General features: G+C 44.2%; 1 protein-coding gene across 1 annotated transcript in view; it reads right to left on the bottom strand.

Moving 5' to 3' along the window:
- osbpl8 (oxysterol binding protein-like 8) overlaps positions 1-20,948 on the bottom strand; it is a gene marked incomplete at both ends in the record, with an annotated part of 51,925 nt that overhangs the window by 9,771 nt on the left and 21,206 nt on the right. The window contains 5 exons of the mRNA XM_079236222.1: positions 980-1,064; positions 2,618-2,821; positions 2,932-3,033; positions 3,360-3,440; positions 4,619-4,692. Of these exons, the coding sequence (XP_079092348.1) occupies positions 980-1,064; positions 2,618-2,821; positions 2,932-3,033; positions 3,360-3,440; positions 4,619-4,692 (546 nt within the window). The remainder of the gene's footprint in view (positions 1-979; positions 1,065-2,617; positions 2,822-2,931; positions 3,034-3,359; positions 3,441-4,618; positions 4,693-20,948) is intronic.

The raw sequence follows: 20,948 nt of genomic DNA on the forward strand, positions 1-20,948 counted from the left end.
TGACTTTTCCATGACTTTAAACTAAATTTCCATGACCAAACATTTAGTGAAATCTGGGTGTAAACAGTAAAAAGTGAGTAAATGTAGTATTTAAACTAACAATGAGAATACAAAGCATACAGTAAACCTTAAATGACACAAATGAATGAGACAATAGTTTGATTAAAAGAATAAACATTTATATAGATGCCTGTATGTATGCCTGCTTATATTTTGAGCGTCTTTCTTTTAAAAGCATATTAACTATTTCAAACTCAGCGCAAATGAACGTGATGAACACATGAATATAACACATTTACATGACTTTTACTAAACTTTGGGGATTTCATTTTTTTCAAGGACTTTTCCAGGTCTGGAAATAACCATTTTAAAATTCCAGGACTTTTCCAGGTTTTCCATGACTGTAAGAACCCTGATCATTACAGAAGGCACATTATGTTGTCACTGTGATGAAAACCAAACAGGAAGCTGACTTTTATCCAGAAATAGAAGGGTGCCTGTTGGATAAAAAGTTGCTTGGATTAAGTTTCTGATGGTATTTTGTAATATATAAATGCATACAACTTAGTAAAACTTATAATATTATAAATATTGTGCACTATGGTTGAAAATAGCAAGTGGTTTTGGAAACTGTAGGATTATTCCAGCCCCACGGAGGGAGCGACTAGATTGGGTGTTTCAGCACCATGGACAGTTCCCCATTCACTCACTGTGTAGTGAATTCTTCTTAGAGGTTTTCAAGACATGCCGATATTAAAATCATTAATTGGGTTAAAAATAACAAGCATTAGAGTTTCTGTCATTTCCACACACACATACTGCACATCAACCTAGTTTCAAAACCAAAACTACTATTTATTTTACGTAGCTGATACCAAAAGTCAATAGATTCGTTTATCTTTCAATGTTTCAATGTCAATGTTGCTGCGGACGCGACTCAGACACACAGCTGCAGTGTGATCGGGAGCCTGTCTCTTACCATCAGACTCTGAGGTAGCACGGAAGATGAGGTGGCTGCTGGGTAATGGCTGAGTGATGGAGCCGACTGCTTCTCCCTTAGGACCCTGGCAGCAAGAAAGCAAAGGAGGGAGGGAACACATCAGCTTTATGATCGCTCCATTAGTCCTTTTGATCTCCGACTCTGTTTCACTTTGAGTTATGAAGTCCTTGTTTAACCTGAGTTTGCGTATCATTTCTTTCACCTGGTCATTACTCGTGTGCAAACAGAGGAGACGTCGACTCCCCGGTGTGTCGTTATAATAATGAGCGATGAGAGCGGGACGGGAGGTGAATGCATGAAGTGTTTATTTCAGAAGTGAAGGGGGCGACACGGAAAGCAGGAGCGCCGTAATCTAAAATACACAGATTGCCAATTGTGATTCAAGCCTTCGCCCTGCAGACACAAGGGAAAACAACGGCGAGGCGAGGTCAGCGATGAATACCAAATCACAGTGGAGTGCACGACTGAGCGGAGCCGAGAACAAATGGAAAACGTGCGCCGCCAAATATGAAAATTGCTGGCAGTATGTATAATTTTCCGTGTCTGTCCTCAAATTAAAAGCAAAGATGAGCTCTTAATTATACAGCTAACATCCACATATGTTTAACTATTATTTGTTTTACTGCAGCAGACAAAGGATTTGGTTTCTAATGAAAGATCTTGTCCCCCGATCTGATCGTGTTCTTTTTGTTCCGCTCATCATGCATTCAGATTCATGCTGCGTAACAAACCCTGTTCAGTATTCTGCTTCTCTGGCTTTCTCCTGATCAATCTATCATTAATTAGCAATGGGACGATAAGGTCAGAGGCTTTGTTCCATCGCAGTGTAAAGATAATTAATGTATGTCAGATTTAAAGGGATAGTACAATAATACGCATATTTGCTGAGAGTTAGGAAAGAAGATTGATGCCACTCTCATGTGTGTAAGGTAAATGTGATGCTACAGCCATCAGCTGGCTAGCTTAGCTTAGCATAAAGACTGGTCCGGTTCCCTCTGGTTTACAGCGCTAAGCTAAGCGGCTCCAGACTGTAGCTTTATTTTTTACCACAGACATGAAAACGGTTTCGAACTTCACATCAAACTCTCAGCAATTGCTTCCTAAAATGTCAAACCATTCCTTTTAAATGCCAACCTCACAAATGCTCAACATGATTTCTGACATTCTGAAGTGTGGAGGACATGAGCATCACCGACACGAAACCTTGAAAACTCTCGTCAATGTTAAGCATCGATACTCAGACAGGGCAACTGTAACCGCACCGGACAGATGGATCGTTTGAAAACATCATTGGAAACTGTTAAAAAAAGAGCAGGCTGTCAAAAAATACTTTGCAGGTGATTGGCTGAACCACCTGTCAATCATTACAGACGGGAGTGAAGAGCCTTCTGTGTAGTTTTTTGCTTTTCTTTCAATGAAAAAACGACTCTACAGTTTTGACAGAACTGATGCTATTGCAGCAGCTACGCTAACGTTTTGCATTCACTATTCTTTAGTATTCACCTTCGTACCTCTGTCTCTGTTCAACGGCTGACACGTCTAGTCTTTGCTCCACTGACTACCTTTTCAAACTTCTAAAGGTTGTTTCAGAGCAATAACTCAATAAAAGGTACTGACCTTGACGGCCCAGATGGACTGCTCCAGCGGGTGGAAGAGCTTGAAGCAGAAGCCGTCCTTCTTGGACGGCCTCTCGATGAGCTCGCAGGCGTTGAGCAGCACCGTTCCCACCCACTGGCCGTTTTTGTGGGTTTTATAGATGAGCAGGACGCCCGGCTTCAGCACGCACCACAGCTTGGTCCAGCTCTTCAGGGTGCCACGGATCTGGATCAAAACCACCCTCTGTGTTACTACATGGGGACCTTGAGGATTCAGATTAGCCAATGCCTTTAAACGTGTAATGATATTATAAATATAGTCTATTGTACAATCACCTTGAGCCAGTCGGCCATGACGATGACGGAGGGGTCGGTGATGGTGCTGAGCAGCTCCTTGGTCGCCCTCTTCTTTTCTTCCCTGTAGTTTTTCTTCTGCACCTACACGGAGCACAGAGAGGAGCACAACGCGGAGAACTTCACACAACTGTGAATATTAATATTTCACACCGAATCTCATTTGGCAGCAGATAACGGGTCCTGTGATGACACTCCTCTGTTGTTGAATGACAGCTGGTACCTTCAGACTGCAGTGTGAACTTTGCATTTTATACTGTATTGTGGTGACATTGGTGAACAATATGGAAATGACACCCATCTACTATCAGTATTTTAGACATATTGACTCTTATACGAGTATTTTAAGACTCATTCTTAGTGCAGGGATACACAGAACTTACTCTAAGCTGATTTCTTAGCACACTCACCTTGAGGGACTCCTTCTTGGTGAGCTTTCCTCCGGATGCCGACACATCTTTGTCTGAGCCATTGTACAGCTTTGTTTCAGACTGAGAAAGAGAGAGAGAGAGAGAGAGAGAGAGAGAGAGAGAGAGAGGGAGAGAGAGAGAGAGAGGTTTATTTGCAAGAAATGACACCTGATTAATCTCTGAAGACATCGATTTCTCTATTATTTCTCAACCTAATTATCCAGAACTATTCAATAAGCCATTTGTACATCTGCTGAGAAAGCAAACCAATCCGCTGATTGGAACAAAAGCTTTTCTTTGTGTTTCAAAATGTGTGCCGACTCACTTAACAAACCGGTGTGTTTCACTGCTGCACTCCGTGTTAATAATAATAATAAAGTCTTGTTCCCCTCTTATTAACAAACCCATGAACACAAGTAACACCGTAAACAGAGTGGACCTAAACGAGGACATTACGCTTGTGTGTTGTGGAACAACACGGTTGTGAAACAGCATCTCCTTTCCCTCACGTGCCTCCTTGTTTCCCTGGTGGCCCAAACTTAGCTCAGTTAGCAGAATGGAGCCTATATTTGCCCGTGCAGGCGTCTCTCTGCCAGCTCCTCTCACAAGCCAATTGGAGCGATTTAAAGTGGAGAGACAGACCGCGGGTGTGTAGGAATACTTAAGGTCTTAAGCGGCCATAGACCGGGCTGGACAAAGACTGAAGGTGCATCATAACGAGAGCCACAGCTAAGATCTTCTCTTTCAAATCCTTTTCCTACGGAGAAACCCACACTGAATTTGTTTGTTTTTTGGCTGAACCGGCATTTGTTGCAGTACAGATTGATGGATACACGGCCATGGCTTCTTCCTAGCTTTGCTATGATGGTGCTTGTTCTTGACAGCAGAATCAAAAGATTAATTGGAGTGGGAAGAAAAAAACAAAACAAACATCTTGGTTTTGGGAAGCCTTGCTTTTTATCATACTTCACAAAATCAGAGCTCATTTTTTTTAAAGGATTCGCTGCTGTGACTCAGACTCCCTCGTTTCTCACTGATAAACATATGTGATGTGGGCCTCGAGCGATAAGATAGACGGTCCGTCTCCTCACTGGAAAGGAGGGCTGAGCTTGAATTTGAGTTGATAAATGTTTCTGTGCAACAGTGGACATGATGCGTGTGTCATCGGGATGTGGGCCAGACTGAGAGGAGAGGAGACGTACGTCCCAGTTGTTCCCACCGGTCAGGGAACTTTATCTCAGTGGGGTGATTTTCCGTACCTTGCTCTTGGATATGGAATGTGAGTCCTCCTTCAAAGGCAGAGGCAAGAGGTCCTCCTTCCCTCTCTCGAAACCTGGAACAAAAAAAACAAAGCATAAAAACTCAGTCCACCATCGTAAACTACAGGGTCCCATTCCAGGAGGAAACTAATGGCTGTGGCCCCGTGTCTGGTGGTCAGGTATCTTTACTGATTACGTCTCAGGGACCTTAATGAAATGGTGTTTATGTCGTATTTGGGTGCTCTGGTGCAGTGGGTGCCTTGAGGATGGGTCAGGCTGCTGCAAGATGTATCATAGCATTGATTTATCGTGCGTTTTATAACGTTATTAAAAATATATTTACATTAACTAGGTTTTATGTTACTGTTAAAACTTAAAATAATCTTTAAAAGACCCTAAAAAGGTCTTCCACTTAATAGACCAACATACTAATTGATTTCTAGATGAAATAACTGGTAGACTAAAGCTCTTCAGCTTTTAAAAAAGGTGCAACGTGTAAGATCTGGCCCAAAATGTTATTTTCTCACACCACCAACAGAATGTGAAGCGGTTCAGTGTTGACGGTGCCATCAAAGACGTCTCTGTATTGCGTGGCAATCCACTGAAATGGGCATGCTAACCAGCTAGCCGCGGCCCGTCCTGTCTTGTAATACCACTTGTACCTCGGTATGCGATAGTGAGTCACTGCCTGAGGGCCGTCGATCACGTTGAAGGTAAAGCTTGATGCTGAATGTTGGCTATTTAGCGGAAAACTAATCTTCTGTGCAACTAATGGCAACTCAAACCGTACAGAAAGACAGTTGGGATGTGTCTGTTTTCTTATTTAAACTGAGCTAAGCAAGCTAATGTCAACCATGGGCCAATTGGTGAGATTAACTGGCCGTTGGATATCAAAGTCTTTGAAAGCGGGGCTCTTCGAGTCCAAATGGGATCTCTTTACGTAAAGTCAGATGGGTCACGAGAGCGGGCCGCCCTTCAAAGCTACGCAGAGCAACGTGGATGACAACAAGCTGCTGGAGTCCCTAATCTGAACGGAGCTAAAGTTAGATAACTTGGCAGGTGAAAGGAGATTCCTTGTTTTAATCCATAGTTTGGCCGCGACAATGTGGGTCGCTGAAGGGAACGTGTGCTCAACAAGCTGGGAGATAATGAACGTAGTTGAAAAAGATCTAATGCGTCGCAACAACACACTCCACCTTGAGCCCCACCTTGTTTCCGATTATTAATGAGCCAGTTTCCAACCAATTAGTCTCACCCCGGCAACAGATTCCCCGCTGAGGTTCCTGGCAGTGGGTCTGCTGGTGGGCTCAAGGTGACAGAGAGCCTGTAAATATTTGATAGCTTCCGTCTCCTCCAGCAGTCATGAGAACGAAGGACTCACTGCAGAGCTGGATTACCAGAGGAGGTATTCCTCGTTTGGAAAACAGCCGCATTGCATTTGACGAGCCCTTTGGTTTAAAAAACATATTTTGTGTCTCTAGTTGTGGCAAAATAGGCATCTATGTTATGTATTCTTCCTGCATATGTTAATGTTGTAAAAACAATGTGACTTTGTGTAGAGGTGGCTTTGTCAATAACCTGGCTCTTGTAGCAAACAACCCCCTACAAACAAGTAGGTTTTTTTAATAGGTAGGAGTCCTTTAATTTAGCTGGTTTTATCCAAACTACTCAGTACACATTGCATACATTATAAATAAATTATATACATACACCTGACCATCTGTGCCCACTTGACATCTCCATGCCACCTTCAGCTGGAAATCAACTCAAGGGCATGTCATCCATTAGCCACAGAGGATACATCTCCCACCCCTCTCCAACTATATATATATATATATATATATATATATATATATATATATATATATATATATATATATATATATATATATATATATATATATATATATATATATATATATATACTATATAGTATATATATATACACTATATATATACTATATACTATATACTATATATATATATATATATATATATATATATATATATATATATATATATATATATATATATATATATATATATATATATATATGTGTGTGTTCGCGTGTCTTGTTGCAAACAGAATAATTTCACTACAGCAGGAGGAGCTGCACATAAAGCTCGAGGCAGCTTGTTAAACAGGTACGGTTAGGGATCTGCTAAAGCAAGATGAACTCATCGGTACGTCTAAAATAAGAAAGGAAATGTGAAGACAATTCTGGCCGTTGCTCTATAAAGACGTTTTAGACAGTCATTGGTTCAAATGTGCAACGACTTAAATCGGGTACCTCTCTTTGGAAGGACACTCTCCAACTAAACCTTTCCATCAACAGTAGAAAACGTTAGCTTCTAAAAGGATAAGAGCCGTCTGTCATGTGTAATCTTAATCCTGATAAACCCACAAAAACCTTTTTGTTACATTTTTGGATTATGCTGAATGTTAAGGACAATGGTCACGCTTATAGAAAAAAAGGCTTGTACTGAGGGCTTTTGCAAAACATTGCAAAAGTATTTCTTCTTCTCGGACAAGAGAGGAGGTTTAAGGGACAGCAGGTTTCAGTCCATTTCACACAGTGCTTAAAGCATGCTTTGATTCTTCAGGGCAGTTCTTATTTTCTACTTTAAGAAAAAAAGATCAGCAGGCTTCTTGTTATGCTCACGGTGATGAGTGAATGCCAACCGCTTGTCGTTTTAGTCATTCGGTCATTCAAAACTGACCTTTGATGTATCATTTCACATTTTTTGGCAGTGACCTGCCACTCTTATCCACAAATACCAACCTTAAGTGAGCGGTATTATTTATGTGAGCGGGTCAGAGCTCTGCCACAGAACTGTTTTAATGAAATATTCCCACTTTGCTACCTAATGGAAAAATAAGACATAATACTCTGCAATCTCTTTTAAAAGGAAAGCCAGATATAAAGTAACGGATACAACTAAAGAGCGAAGGATTGAAGAGCAATGAGTTTGCTCAGTGAACATTATTTGGGAGATTTTAGTGGATCCAAGCACAAATAAGAACGGTCCTGTTTTGATTTGATATTTTTTTTTAGATTAAATGTCTGTAGCGTACCAATGCTTCATTTTGCGGTACATTCAGTGTGTAAATCGGCTAAATCTTCACTCTCTCCTGATGTGAACGGATGTCAGAGAGTGTGTGTGTGTGTGTGTGTGTGTGTGTGTGTAGCTGAAGGCTCACGTCCCACTGCAGACTGACTGGTCTGCAACTAGAGCTGCAGTGCTTCTCACTCTGCATCGAAAGATCACAGACAGGATAGAGAAGGGAAGCGGAGAGACGAGAGCTGAAGCTGCTACCATGCATCTGTTCCCACTTTAATGCTCTGCCTCACAAAATGAACACAGTCGAAGTATTAATATGCCTTGGACTACGTACGGACACAAAAGCAGCGGTGATCACGCATCATCTCCGGAAAAAAACAGATCATTTATGTCCAGAAACCTTTTCTCGATGCGTTTCTTGTATTTTCAGAGACGTATTACGGGACGAGGCGACACTGAAGTAATCATGACTCAATGTCAGTTCCACCTGAAAGCATCCCTCTGGAAACCATGGAATCATGTCATCTCGTCCCAATCCTAAAAGGTGCAACACTGCCGCCGCCTCTCCCAACAAAAGAAAAGGAGCTTTTGTTCAAGCCACTGACATGATCTCCTTTTAGAGCTCAGACTGGTGTCTTAGATTCCTACATGTCACAGAGTGAACCATGTAATGAAGCCATGTCGAACATTATGCTTATATCTCCCTATTAAACCACGATTCAAAAGTAATGCGCAACTCTCAGCGAAGCTGCTATAGTGTGTAGGTCCACCGGAGAGGAAAAGAGGAACCATCTGGAAAGCTTCAGCGATGAAGATGTTCATATTTTACATGACTATGCAATTAGTAGCATGAATCAGACTGTGAATCCCTTTATGTGATGAAATACAGTCCAAGCACAAACCTGTTGAGTCTAATCAAAAGCACATTAAACAACTCAGAGCAGTCTTCCTTACTTCCTGTGCAGAATGACCTGCTTTCAATGATTTCGCTGCTCCAACTGAATATAGGATAAGAGGATACTGCAGTTTAAAGCTACATGATCCTACACTTCCCATAATGCAACTCAGTCACTTTTCCTTGACACATACATGTCAAACTCTACACCTGTTGATTGTAACGCAGGCTTCCTGTTATAAAATGTGCACTGGTGACGTCAACAGGGTTATTCAGAGAGACATTTTGACAGAGACATATAAATATAAAGATAAATATTGTACTAAACCGATTGCCATGTCCAATGGGGGAGCTTTAAAAGAAAGCTTTGATTATTCTTTTCTCACTTTAATATCCTTAATATATAAACCTCTTATTGGACCTGAAGCACACTTCTGTTCTTTGCCACTGCAGAGCACCGCTTCCTCGTGGTAATCACACACCTTATCTCACTAATCTCATCTCCGCTGAACGTTTCCAACTCCTGCTGACGAGCCGCGATTCCATCTAGTCATCGACCACAAGGGCACAGCTTTGTTTCCCGCTCTCTCATTAGCTTCATAAAAGGACCCAAATCAATTTCCCTCTTAGTTAATCCCTGGCTAGCGAGGAAGCGGCAGTAAACAATACGTTGGTCCACAGAATTAGAAAGTAATTGCACAAGTGAACGACAAAACTAAATTACGTTGGGACTAAGTGTATTTGTGGGTTGGCTGAGACCGAGCCCTTGATCACTTGAACCTCCAGGTCCTGTTTCTCATGCAGCCTGTCGGAGTGAAGCGCAAACAAACATAACAACAATTGGCCCAATCCACTGTACTTTTATCCTCTCTGCACACAGGAGGCTGACAGGAAAGCACATTATCTCACGGGTGATGTTTCAAACAGGATGTGTCTGGATGAGTGGGGGCATTAGGCAGGTTGCATTACCATGGCTGCTCTTTTGTGTTGCTGTTCTAATTATAGTCCACCGGGTCTGGCTTTGTGTGCACAGCCAGATGCAGGGCCTGTTCTTTGGCCTTGGTAAAGACTGCAGGCAACGACCCGGCTACTGATCTTTAAAGAGAAGGCTTGGGAGAGTCAAACGGCAATGTTTCTGCTCAGAAAAGGAAACCGGGAAAAGAAGAAAGGACTGTTAAATGTATTAAATCCAGGCGGCAACTTCTGGTTCTAAAAAGTGAAGAAAGTGATGATTCAAAACGGCACTTCATATATCCAGTCTACGATTAAACCTTGAAACTAGTCGTGAACTTTTATAATAACTTTCACAATAGCCAAAAAGTGTTGGTTTCCATTAAATGCACTTGACAGAAACGGCTCAGTGGCGGTTCAGTGCTGCCTTCGAGACAATTAGCATACTACAACCAAAAAGGAATCAACCGCCCATCCGTCCATGCGAGGCAGTCTTCTGTGAGACACAGCCTCATCGATTACAAGGTACTGAATATGTTAAAGCAACGCGAGAGTAGACAGGCTCCACAGCGGAACTGAGGGGCGATAGACGTAAAAAGTAAGAGAAAGAAGAAATAAGAAAAACAAAAATGAGTAAGGGCAACCCGCATGCACCAGCTGGCTCCTGCAGTCTCTCTGAAAGCCGGCGCCTGTGAGCGGAGCGTCGGAAATGAGGATGAATGGAGCCGAGGCCGGGAGCTGAATGAGGGAAACCAACATGACTCAGGCCATGTCTCGCGGCTCATGCTATTTGTATTGCCGGTTTAGAGGAGAGAGAAGCGGCTTATGGCCAAAAAGGTCACCGGCTTGAATCCACCGGACGCGGAGAGAAAGGCGGTGACGAACAACGTCCCCATCCTCGGCAACTGCTGCTCAGATGCCCTTCGGCAAGGCACTTATCTGACGGAGGTTGTACCAGGTCTCCGTTTGTGCACAGTCAGCCTTTCCTGGATTAATAAAAGGGTAACATAACAGTGGAACAGAACATCCACCCTCTCAAAGCCCAGGGGGCGGCCAGCGAACGGTGGGAAGATCACAAGAGGAGGCCGTTTTACAAACACCACGCTGATTTAATCCCAGAGGTTCTGGGGGATTTGCCGTGCTTCTAAAAAACGGAAAAGGATTATCGCTGCACTCTCGTGGAGGTACCGCTGGAACCCGAGGGACAACACGCCTGTTTGAAGTGCAGCGGCCAGTTAGTAAGTTATCCATGTTGTTCTCCACAAGTGAGATCAAGCAGCTATGACCTAAGCACAATTATTCACAGAAATCTTTACGTACTTTCTGATGCCACTACATGCATCCTGTGTTCGTTCAGACTTTTCTACCTTTTCGGCTCATGTTTTTGGATCAGAGTAACAAAGTCAGTCTTTAATTTTGATTAAATGGACAATAAAAGTAGTTAACATCACTCCAATTTCCACACACACGTTCACAAGCGGTTGGGCGGTGTTGTGAGCCGATGCCTGGTGTCCCGGTGGTTTTAGTCCTCCATACTTTTAGTGCGAACAGAGGCGAAAGTGCCTGCAAGTGCTTGTGAGTTTTGACAATCCGTTCATTTGTTGTCACCAAATCTGGAACCGCATACAGACTAGAGCCACCTCCTTTCTTATCTGTGACTACAGCTGCCGGTGACTCAGCAGGCGTAGAAATAACCTGAAGGAAATCAGTGCTAACATGAATCAACTGGGCGAACTAGCTGACGTTTTCCAGGTGGAAAACAAACTTGACGGCACCCAAATGTTGGAGCAGATGCCCTAAATCCCGGCTGAGGGCTCGTGTTCGTGGAACGAACGACGGTGAAGTTGACGGCTCGTCTCCTAGCGACGCCGGCGCTCAGATGTCACTAACCAGCTGCCGTGAGAAACTCCTCTTTTAAACTGTGCACAACGGCACAGTTTACATTGTTTTACACAAATTTAAGTTAGACTCATATTTTGCGGTTACCTCCATTCGTGTTTAGCAGTAAGAAATTGCATTTCTGCAGACAGAACACGTACAGTAGGAGAAAGTCGACTGTGTTCATGGCGGTAATGCATTTCCCTGGACATTCTTCTGGGTTCCCTTCTCTCTGCTGACATGAACAACAAGCTTTCTGTCACCCGAGGGTGAGCAAACACAAATGGGTCGGAACAAGCTCGCAGTATATTGACCAGGACGGCATGAGATACTCTTTAAGTGTCTAACACGAGCTTCTGGTGGTCAACGCGACACCTGAGGAGCACGCACAGTGGAGAACTAGTTTGACACGCCTTCGTCAGCCCAAACAAGAACAAACACATTCACTGCTACAGAGATACGAGTCACTCACGAGGTGGAACTACAGGGTCTACTAACGGGTCTCCGCGCCCTCATGCACCCACCTGGCAGCGAGATGGGCGACAGCTCGTTATATCCCCCGAAGGAGGCATTGCGGATGAGTTTGCGTCCGTCCGGGTGCGGTGGTCGGAGCGACGCCGTACCGCCGCACGTGGAGAAACGCCGACGACTCAGCAGGCCCGCCTCCTTCATCATGGGGCCGGCGGCGGGAGCTCCCTCGGCGTGAGCGAGGAAGGGAAGGAGGGACTGGGGGAGCGCCGAGGAAACCCGAGGGTGGAAGGTCGAGAGAGGGGAGGGGAGAGAGTCGGGGAAACAGTCCGATCCGTCCCACGCAGCTAGTGAGCCGAGCGGATAAACCAACCAAAACACACACAGACAGAAGCTCAGACACAGAACGAGTGCAGTGCGCTGCTTTCCTCTACGCTTCCTTCAGCAGACTGCTGCCTTTCTCCCTGGCTCTCTCTCTCTCTCTCTCTCTCTCTCCCTCTCTCTCTCTCTCTCTCTCCCCGAGTGTCTCTGAAAGCAGCAGCCTGTAAGTACTTAATAACAAATAAGCCGAGCCCCTCCTACTCCCTCTCTTCTGGATGGGTAGGAGAGCTGCATCTTCCTCTCTCTGCTGCTCTATCTCTTGCTGCATTTTGCTGTTTTTTTTCCATTCAAGGACTGAAGATTCAAAAGGGGGACGCTTTACCGCTTAACATATTTATTCCAATGGATTATTCATCAGGGTCTAAAATACCTGTAATCAAATTGAGTTTCTCCATTCACTCTACTGGCATCAGTGGATGATGTCAAACCAAATAAAGGAGGATTTGGCTGATAGAAGTTATTCTTTTTCAAATGCAACAAGCAGAAAGCTCCAGCTGCTACTCGTGCTGCTGCCTTCCTTCCTACTGACGCAGCCAGGTAGCAGCGAGTGTGCTGACGGACAACCAGCAGCACGAGGGACGTTGTGTTTACATCCTTACAAACCACGAGGAGTTAATGAACATCCACGTTAATAGCCGTGAAATGTCCCCTTAGCACCCCCTCCCTCTAGTCACACTATTCTATTCATCACTCAAGGGATAGAGCTTGTAAACTGTGAAAGCTATACATCAGACTGCACACACACACACACACACACACACACACACACACACACTATTCAATCACAAAACATTGGCTCTATTGAGGACAGAAGATCACACCGGTGCTTTGTTGACTTTACTATTTTCCACAGCCGTAAACCAATCACTTTCAACCACAGGCCATCTATCAGAGCGACTAATAGCTCCAGGAGAGTCGATCAATCACATTTCTGAAAATAGAATATCATCACATTCTCTTCACGTCGTCATACTTCCCATTTACCGTGTTCAGCCTCGACAGCTGAGGAGACACGGAGGCTCCCGTGTGGTGAGCACGGGTCACTGACTGCTGCATTGAAGTTAAATAGTGAGGAGACAGAATTGTTTTTTGTTGGCAGATATCTGTGGCACACATGTGGACGCCATCTCAGAGAAATGTTATCTCAATGATGCCAAACCAGCTGCATTTTCGCAGAATGAATGTGGCTCAGACCAGAGGAAAAGCTATATATTTGTAGGGTTATTTTGCATGCTGTAAGTAGCCATGGTATGCCGTCTTTTTTTATTCCAAAACAGGGAAAAGTTGTTTGCCTGCTGTGATGAAGGCTGTGAGACATAATTATTTCTGCAAGCGCACCGGCGGTTACTGTATCTCTGCAGAAATGAATAGCCTTGGCTGGCACTGGGCCTTATCTATGAAACCCAATCTGCTGTTGATCCGTCCTCGTATTACCGCCATCTTAATCTTCCTCGTGCCAACTTGCGTTGTTTTTCGCTTTCTTTTCAGCATTTTGAAAGACGTACAGCATCCTGCTGGCACCAAACCGTGCGCCCAATGTCCGTGAGGACCTTCCAGCCAAGACAGCTCAGAGAAGTAAACAGCGTGATCCCCTCCAGAACAGCTGACCCAGAGCCAACCGATGAATCTTAAAACTGATGAATCTGCGGCTCCGCCTGCCTGACTCCAATGTGCTTTAATTAACACAGGTAATTAGGGTGTTCAGCGTGACTAATTCAGATCCCAGACCTCATTAACCTGCTTGCAGAGGAAAAGACCATTTCTGCTGCTCCAATGGCATTTGAGTATCGCCATCACCGGGGTCATTTTTCAAGTTATTTCTAGTCACGCAAATCATCCACCTAGCTAACCCATAGCCAAGCATGGTGTAAACATTCAGTCCTACGGATACAGTTCACGCACCAATAAACCATTGCATGCACTCTTACAACACATTTTCTAATTCCATCCACCGTTCTCCTAAAAGCATTCCCGTCACAGGGACGTGCAAAACCACTTCTTACTGTCCGGATGGAGTTACTGGTGCGACCCGCCGACCTGCTCCAGTGCTTCATCTCTCGTGCGTCTCAGGGGAGGTGGTGTCAGGTATGGGGAGCTGCTGCCATGCCAAACAGGCCGGTACACGGGGTGAGGATGGATCTACAGTATAGCTGCCCTGTAGAGCTGTAGCCCAACAGAGGCTGAAGGGGCCAAAGTTATCACTCGATTTGTGTCCTCAAGGGTTTCCTGATTTCAGACTTTTATTATCCATGACTCTAGAGTCAGTTGGTCCACCACTTTAGCCTGGTGACTAAATATCTTGATCAACTGTTAGATGGATTGCCATGCATTTAATACAGACCTCCATGGTGTCCAGAAGATGGATCCTAATGATTCTCGATTGCCAACTTGAGTTTGTGGTTTCGAGTGAATTGTCTTGACATCTATTGGATGGATCACAACATTTAGGACACACGATTCATGATCCTCTGACTTTTAATCAGTTCAGAATCGTACATTTTCCATAAAACCTGACGGAATACCTGGAAAACTAATGAGATTCCCATCAGCCTCAGCTGTCCTATTTGTTGAGCGCTAATTAGCACATCTTACCACGCTACCAAGCTCAACTAAGATGGCAAACATGGTAAAAACATGCTAAACATCCGCATCAGGACACCCTAGAGTCCAAGTGGATGTACAAATCACGAGACATTTTTTGAAGGAGATCATGAGAAACCATGAAAAACCATTAAAAACCATGAGAAACCATTAAAAACCATGACTACAATGCAGACAAACTAGGACACAGTCCATTCGACAGCATGCAGCCAGTGGGTCACATGCAAACAGACATAGTGTATCTAGTCTTACATAAATGCGAGACGGGAACCCTCTAAAGCCTGGGATTAGCTTCCCAACAAAGAGGCTTTTTGAACATGAGCCTACAGGTATCTCCTGCTGGAGTCCTGTCCTCCTACTCAAACAGCCAATCACTTTGAAGAATAGCGGGATCACGGGTCTTTACGGGTCAGTAAACGCCATTTCACCACGGTGTGATCTTTCTGTCCACACGAGAGCCACCTCACACAGACAATGCACACATACGGTACCGAGTGAGCAGCTAGAACACAGACGTCAAGCGCCAACGACACTACTGCACACCGTACCTCGCTTTCCTTCGGGCTAAAAATTAAAGAAAAGTTCACAGCGCTCAAGTGTTGACAGGACCCCAAGCGTCCAAATCATGTCGGTCCAGGCGAGGCTTCGGCCGTCCGCGCAGAGCTCAGCCCCCGAGGCCGGGATGTCCTCCATGGCTTCGTCCCGTCCTCCTGTGTTTCCGCGGACTCTTTCCTTATCTCCGGAGAGCGTCTCGGCTGTGGAGCCTTGTGCCTCTTAGCGCTCAGGCCTCCCGGGGCTCAGCCGCTCATTGGAGAGTGAGCGGGAGAAGGAACACGGGATTGGCAGCGGCTGAGTCTGGATGAGCCCAGCCCCCTCTGATGTGGTTAACTCCGTCTGACAGGGCGTAATCCCCGAGGCTGATCTTAAATCCAACGCTGACCCCACCTGCTCTCTCGCTTCTCCGGTCAACTCAATTTCGTTCAATTACATTCTTCCTTTCTTTGTTTTTTTACGACTTTTTCCTCAGTTCTCTCACTGTCTTATCGTCTTTACTCCCCCTCCGAGCCGCCGCTGCCTCGCTCTCCAGCACAGGTGGACTCTCCCGTTTTACCTGGAAGGACGACGGGCCAGTCAGTGAAAGGCGGTCAAAGCGAGCACAAGCTCCAAAGCGGATTGAGGGAGCCTTGTCAAACAACCTCCTGGGTTTATTTTTGGTTCTCAGTGAGTCATAATGGAAAAGAAGGGCTCACTTTGCAGCCAGACCACAAACACCAGAGATAGTCTGTGTGAACGCGGGGATGCGACAAAGACTCCAAACAATATTGCATTTTTTAGGTCAATGATAATTGATTCGGCAAAAAAAATATTTAAAGAGTTGTGACCAATATATGTGCGTTGAAAAGAGTTGAAAAGCATACTTTGCTCTCTTGTTACTTATCGGGTGACATGTACAACATTATCTTTATGTGCGATATATCTGTGATGAGTTTTCATATTGGACTGCGCCGAAATATGGAAACTGGGTCTGGGCGATAATATCCAATGGCGCTCCTCAACTAAATAAATTCTGAGTCTAATAACACACATACAGGGTTCATATACTTTCTGACCAGTGGATTTCCAAGACTTTTCCATGACTTTAAACCAAATTTCCATGACCAAACATTTTGTGAAATCTGGGTGTAAACAGTTAAAAGTGAGTAAATGTAGTATTTAAACTAACAATGAGACTACAAAGCATACAGTAAACATTAAATGACTCAAATGAATGAGCAGGCATGAAAACGGGTCAGGGGTGAAAAAGGTGAGAGGTGCCCGGGGGGAGGGGGTTAAATTAAAACCCATAATGATCATAGTTCAGGGTCCAGGGGCATGCTCCCCCGTAAGAAAAATGTAAATATTCCATATTTTAAAGTATCAATCTGATGCATTTTGAGATGCTTTGTTTGCCAACCTGGGGAGAGCTGGAGAAACGTAACTTCAGGCATGAGTCAAAAATTATTATGGCCTCCTTACTAAGTATTATGCAAGCCATTTCATGCCAGCCTGTCACTGGGTCTAACATGTACAGTATATGAGGCACAATATGGTAAGGGCACCACAAATGGCTTAATGCATAACCCCCACAAGAGATGGTGGACATGCTGTAACTTAACTTGTCTACTCTTCCATCATGATTGACAGCCAATACAATGTAATTCAGATTGTAATACATTGTATTGGCAAAGATAACAATTTACAGTTCGTAATTCTCTCAGAACCAGATTATTTTTTCTTCTTTGCCTGAACCACCAGTGTCTCCATCGCCCGCTTTCGCTGTTTTGCCCTTTTCTCTTCTTCAGCAGTCTGTTTCTTGGCCTGCTGAGCACTGCCAGATGCTTCTGATGGTGGTCTGCACTGGTGATGCAAGGTCCTTTGCGTTAATATTTCAATGCACTCACGCTCCCTTCTGGCACGCGCACCTGTTCGCAGTTCACTGAATATAAATACCCCCCGACAAAAAAATTCTCATCGAATCTACACGATTCACGTCGGTTACCTATTTTGGTTTCAAAACGGCGAATTTCATGCACACCTCTCTCTGTGTGACAGTGATTACAACCGCATAACTCTATGGACTATAATTAACTAGAGGATACACTTTTTCCTACACGTAGATCTTAGACCCTTAAATATAAACAGGAGCCCGGCCACCCTACGGAGGAAATTTATTTCGTTTTTTTTTATTAAAATAAAAGTTGGATAAAATCTCCATTGTCCTCTCCTTATATGTAGTCAGGTGTCGGTAGGTAGAACTGAGCCGCCGCTGAGTCGTCGCTCTCCTGTCTGACGCCACACGCGGCCACGGACTCTCCGCTGCCAGTAATCTCACTCGCTGTCTCTCCAACAACGTTAGCTAACGTGCTAGCAAGATGACTAGCTTGCCATTAAAAAACTGGTGGGAGGGGAATGAAGCCGCTGTAGACATCTTAACGCTGATTGGCCAAGACTCGACAGTCAAAGATCTTCTATTGCGAAGATGATCACGACCTCAGTTTTTTTTCCGTGTCCCACTCCAATCTCAGAAACGGCAGACAGTTGACCCCCCCCCCCCCCCCCCAAAAAAAACAAAAACTCTTCGGATCTACACGATCCACGTAGGTCACCTATTTTGGTTTCAAAATGGCGAATTTCGCCGAAAGGTGAGGGATTTTCATGCCTGATGAGACAATAGTTTGATTAAAAGAATAAACATGTATATAGATGCCTGTATGTATGCCTGCTTATATTTTGAGCGTCTTTCTTTTAAAAGCATATTGATTTCGCATATGGTTTTGTGGACCAATTGATTGAGAGGTTTCTCCACAAAGAATCCACAAAATCATTACTTTAAATCTTTATGTTTACCAGAGATGCGTTCATGACTTTCCTGGACACACAGGGCCTTCAAACGTCTCTTCGCATTTCACGTGTCGCATTACAATTGACAAATGCCCACGGACCCTTCAATGTGGGCATCAATCAGAGAGACCCAACATGACCCTGAAGGAGCTGCAACGCTCCACAAGCACAAGTCATTCAGGTAATGTACTCCCATCTGGTGCATTAACACACGACGAGATATTGATCGGATTACTTCCCACCTTTGCCAGTAATTTAATTTAAAAGTGTCTGGAGATGTGAAAGCGGGTTTTATTTGGTTAGGAAACCCAATTAGTAGAACGTTGTGATTCACCATGACGTCGTCGAGGATTTGATTACTGGCCAAACCCCCATGTAAAGTAAACAAGAGGGTTTTACAGAGTGATGTACTCGTGTATAAATATAGCACACTGGCCAGTCAGAGGAGGCCCTTCACTCACTCTGGGACAATCAAATGTGATTATGTTCCAACAGAAATTGGGACAATTATCCTCTAGAAACCACGCCTGCTGTTTCCTGTGCAGCATCGGTCACCACCTTGTGATGCGGTTCAAATGAAGAGAGAAGCATTATGACTGCAGCCTCAGGGGGGAAGAGAGAGAGAAAAGACAACAAAAAACAAATTAAGTCATCACTTTGACGCAGGATCTAAGGCTAGTAGGAGTGAAATCCGTTGCCATGGATACACATTTTGTGCTGCAGGGAGTTGAGGATCAGAAGAAAGAGGGAAAAGGCGTCCATGCTGTTTCGCCGACGAAAACCACCTCACCTGCTGCTGCACGCGCTCAGTGAGACTCTTCTTTCATTATACTAATATGGTGTACGAACAGATGCAGGACAAAGCTGCACAAAGCGGGACGTCATCTACTATGTTTGTGTGACGTGCATGAAGCCTCACTCTGGATAAATGGATAGACAACAATGACAGCAGCCGGGCAACGGTTAAAAAGAAGAAGCTTTTGTGAATGATTGATATTGTTGCACACACACACACACACACACACACACACACACACACACACACACACACACACACACACAGTATCATGTGTGTTATGTGTTGCTCGGAGGTAAAAACAGAGGGCTGTGTATGTATTCCTGTGTTATGCTCACTCCCTCTTGTGGTTGGACGTGAGGTTTACAGCTCTGTGAAAAGAAAAAAGAAACCTGAGCTGTTACCGCAAATGTATTCATGCAAAGGGAGCAGTGCTTAGGGAGCAACCTACGTGAGCTCAAACAGCTCGAGCATTATATTTTCTATTTCCCAATTTTGCCAAGCTGTCATAAATAAACAAAATTAAATTCCATTGATTTTGTAGAGCCCAAAATCACATATTTGAGGGCTTTACAGTCTATACACATACGACATCCTCTGTGCTGGGGACACTAGCATCAGTTCAGGAAAAACTCCCCCCCCCCAAAAAAAAAAAACCTTTCACAGGAAAAAAAAGGGAAGACACCTCAGGGAGAGCAACAGAGGAGGATCCCTCTCCCTGGATGGACAGTGTGATAGATTTAATCTCATTTTCATCAAAAGAAGAAAAGAAAGAAAGCTGACTAAATGAACCTAAACAGCTACTGAGAAAACGTCTATCAAAATCTTGCAGCACACCAACCCCAGCAGAGAATCCACCAGAGGGCGCCGCAGCACAAGAACGAGGTCCAAGCAGCCTGATGAGATGAGGGGGTGACGTAAGAGCCTGGCCGGATCTCTACCCTGGAGCTGATTTCTACAGTTAGCATGAAGCCCAGCAGTCCGACTGAGCTGTCAATAAAACCAAATGAGGGGATTTACAGCCGTACAGACAGATTCTGATAATCTTTTCCAACGACAGAGCTCCACGGTCTACGGCTCTATATAGAGCAACGACGAGAGTCTAACCTGGTCTGGAGTTTAAGTGCCCCCTTGTTTTGGCTTGTAGGGCGTACACAGCGGATATAATGACCCTCAAGGATCTACTGCGTATCCAACTAGAGACCATGTGATGATCGTGTGATCCCACAGCCACACCGGGCCAAGGGAGTAAAGTGGGAGGGAACTGGCCCGTTCCCCACTTCCTCCCTCTTCTATGTGGAAAAAAACATTGTTTCATTGAATGTTTTCTTCTTTAAAAAAGAAAAAACACATTGTTATTTATCTAAATCCGTTTAGATATCAAAAATATATATGATTGTGTTGGTTAAGCGTACCGTATCGTGAGTCATTGTTTCTCCACCAGGAGTGTCTGGGAAAGGTACAGGCTAAACACAACCCTGACGGCTGTCTCCTTCAGGCTCATCACACAGACTTAGTATCACCAGAAACTGTGACGGGGTTTTTATGAAACGTTGGACATCCCATTGCAAATGATCTGTCACGTGAGGAAGACGTCGCCGAAGAGGGAGGGATCTCTGACTCTGAACCGCTGGTAGAACGTGTGCATGTTTTATAACTTATGAGCTTCGCGTTTCATTTCAAGGAAGACAAAAGTTGTTCAATAGTTTCACTTCACTATGAAACCTATACAGGAAGTGTTGGCAAAGTAAAAACCATGGACATTATTTTGTGAGTTAGAAAAGTATTGCTGTTTTTCTTCTTTGAAATAAGCTATTTTTTATCTTCCTGAATTAGAATGTGGCGCGAATTCAGGTAATAAAAAGCTTAAAAGAGTTCAAGAGGTCATTTATGTATTAAATGATGTCGTAAAAAGA

Source organism: Taurulus bubalis (assembly GCF_910589615.1).
Source record: "Taurulus bubalis genome assembly, chromosome: 20".
Lineage (NCBI taxonomy): Eukaryota > Metazoa > Chordata > Actinopteri > Perciformes > Cottidae > Taurulus > Taurulus bubalis.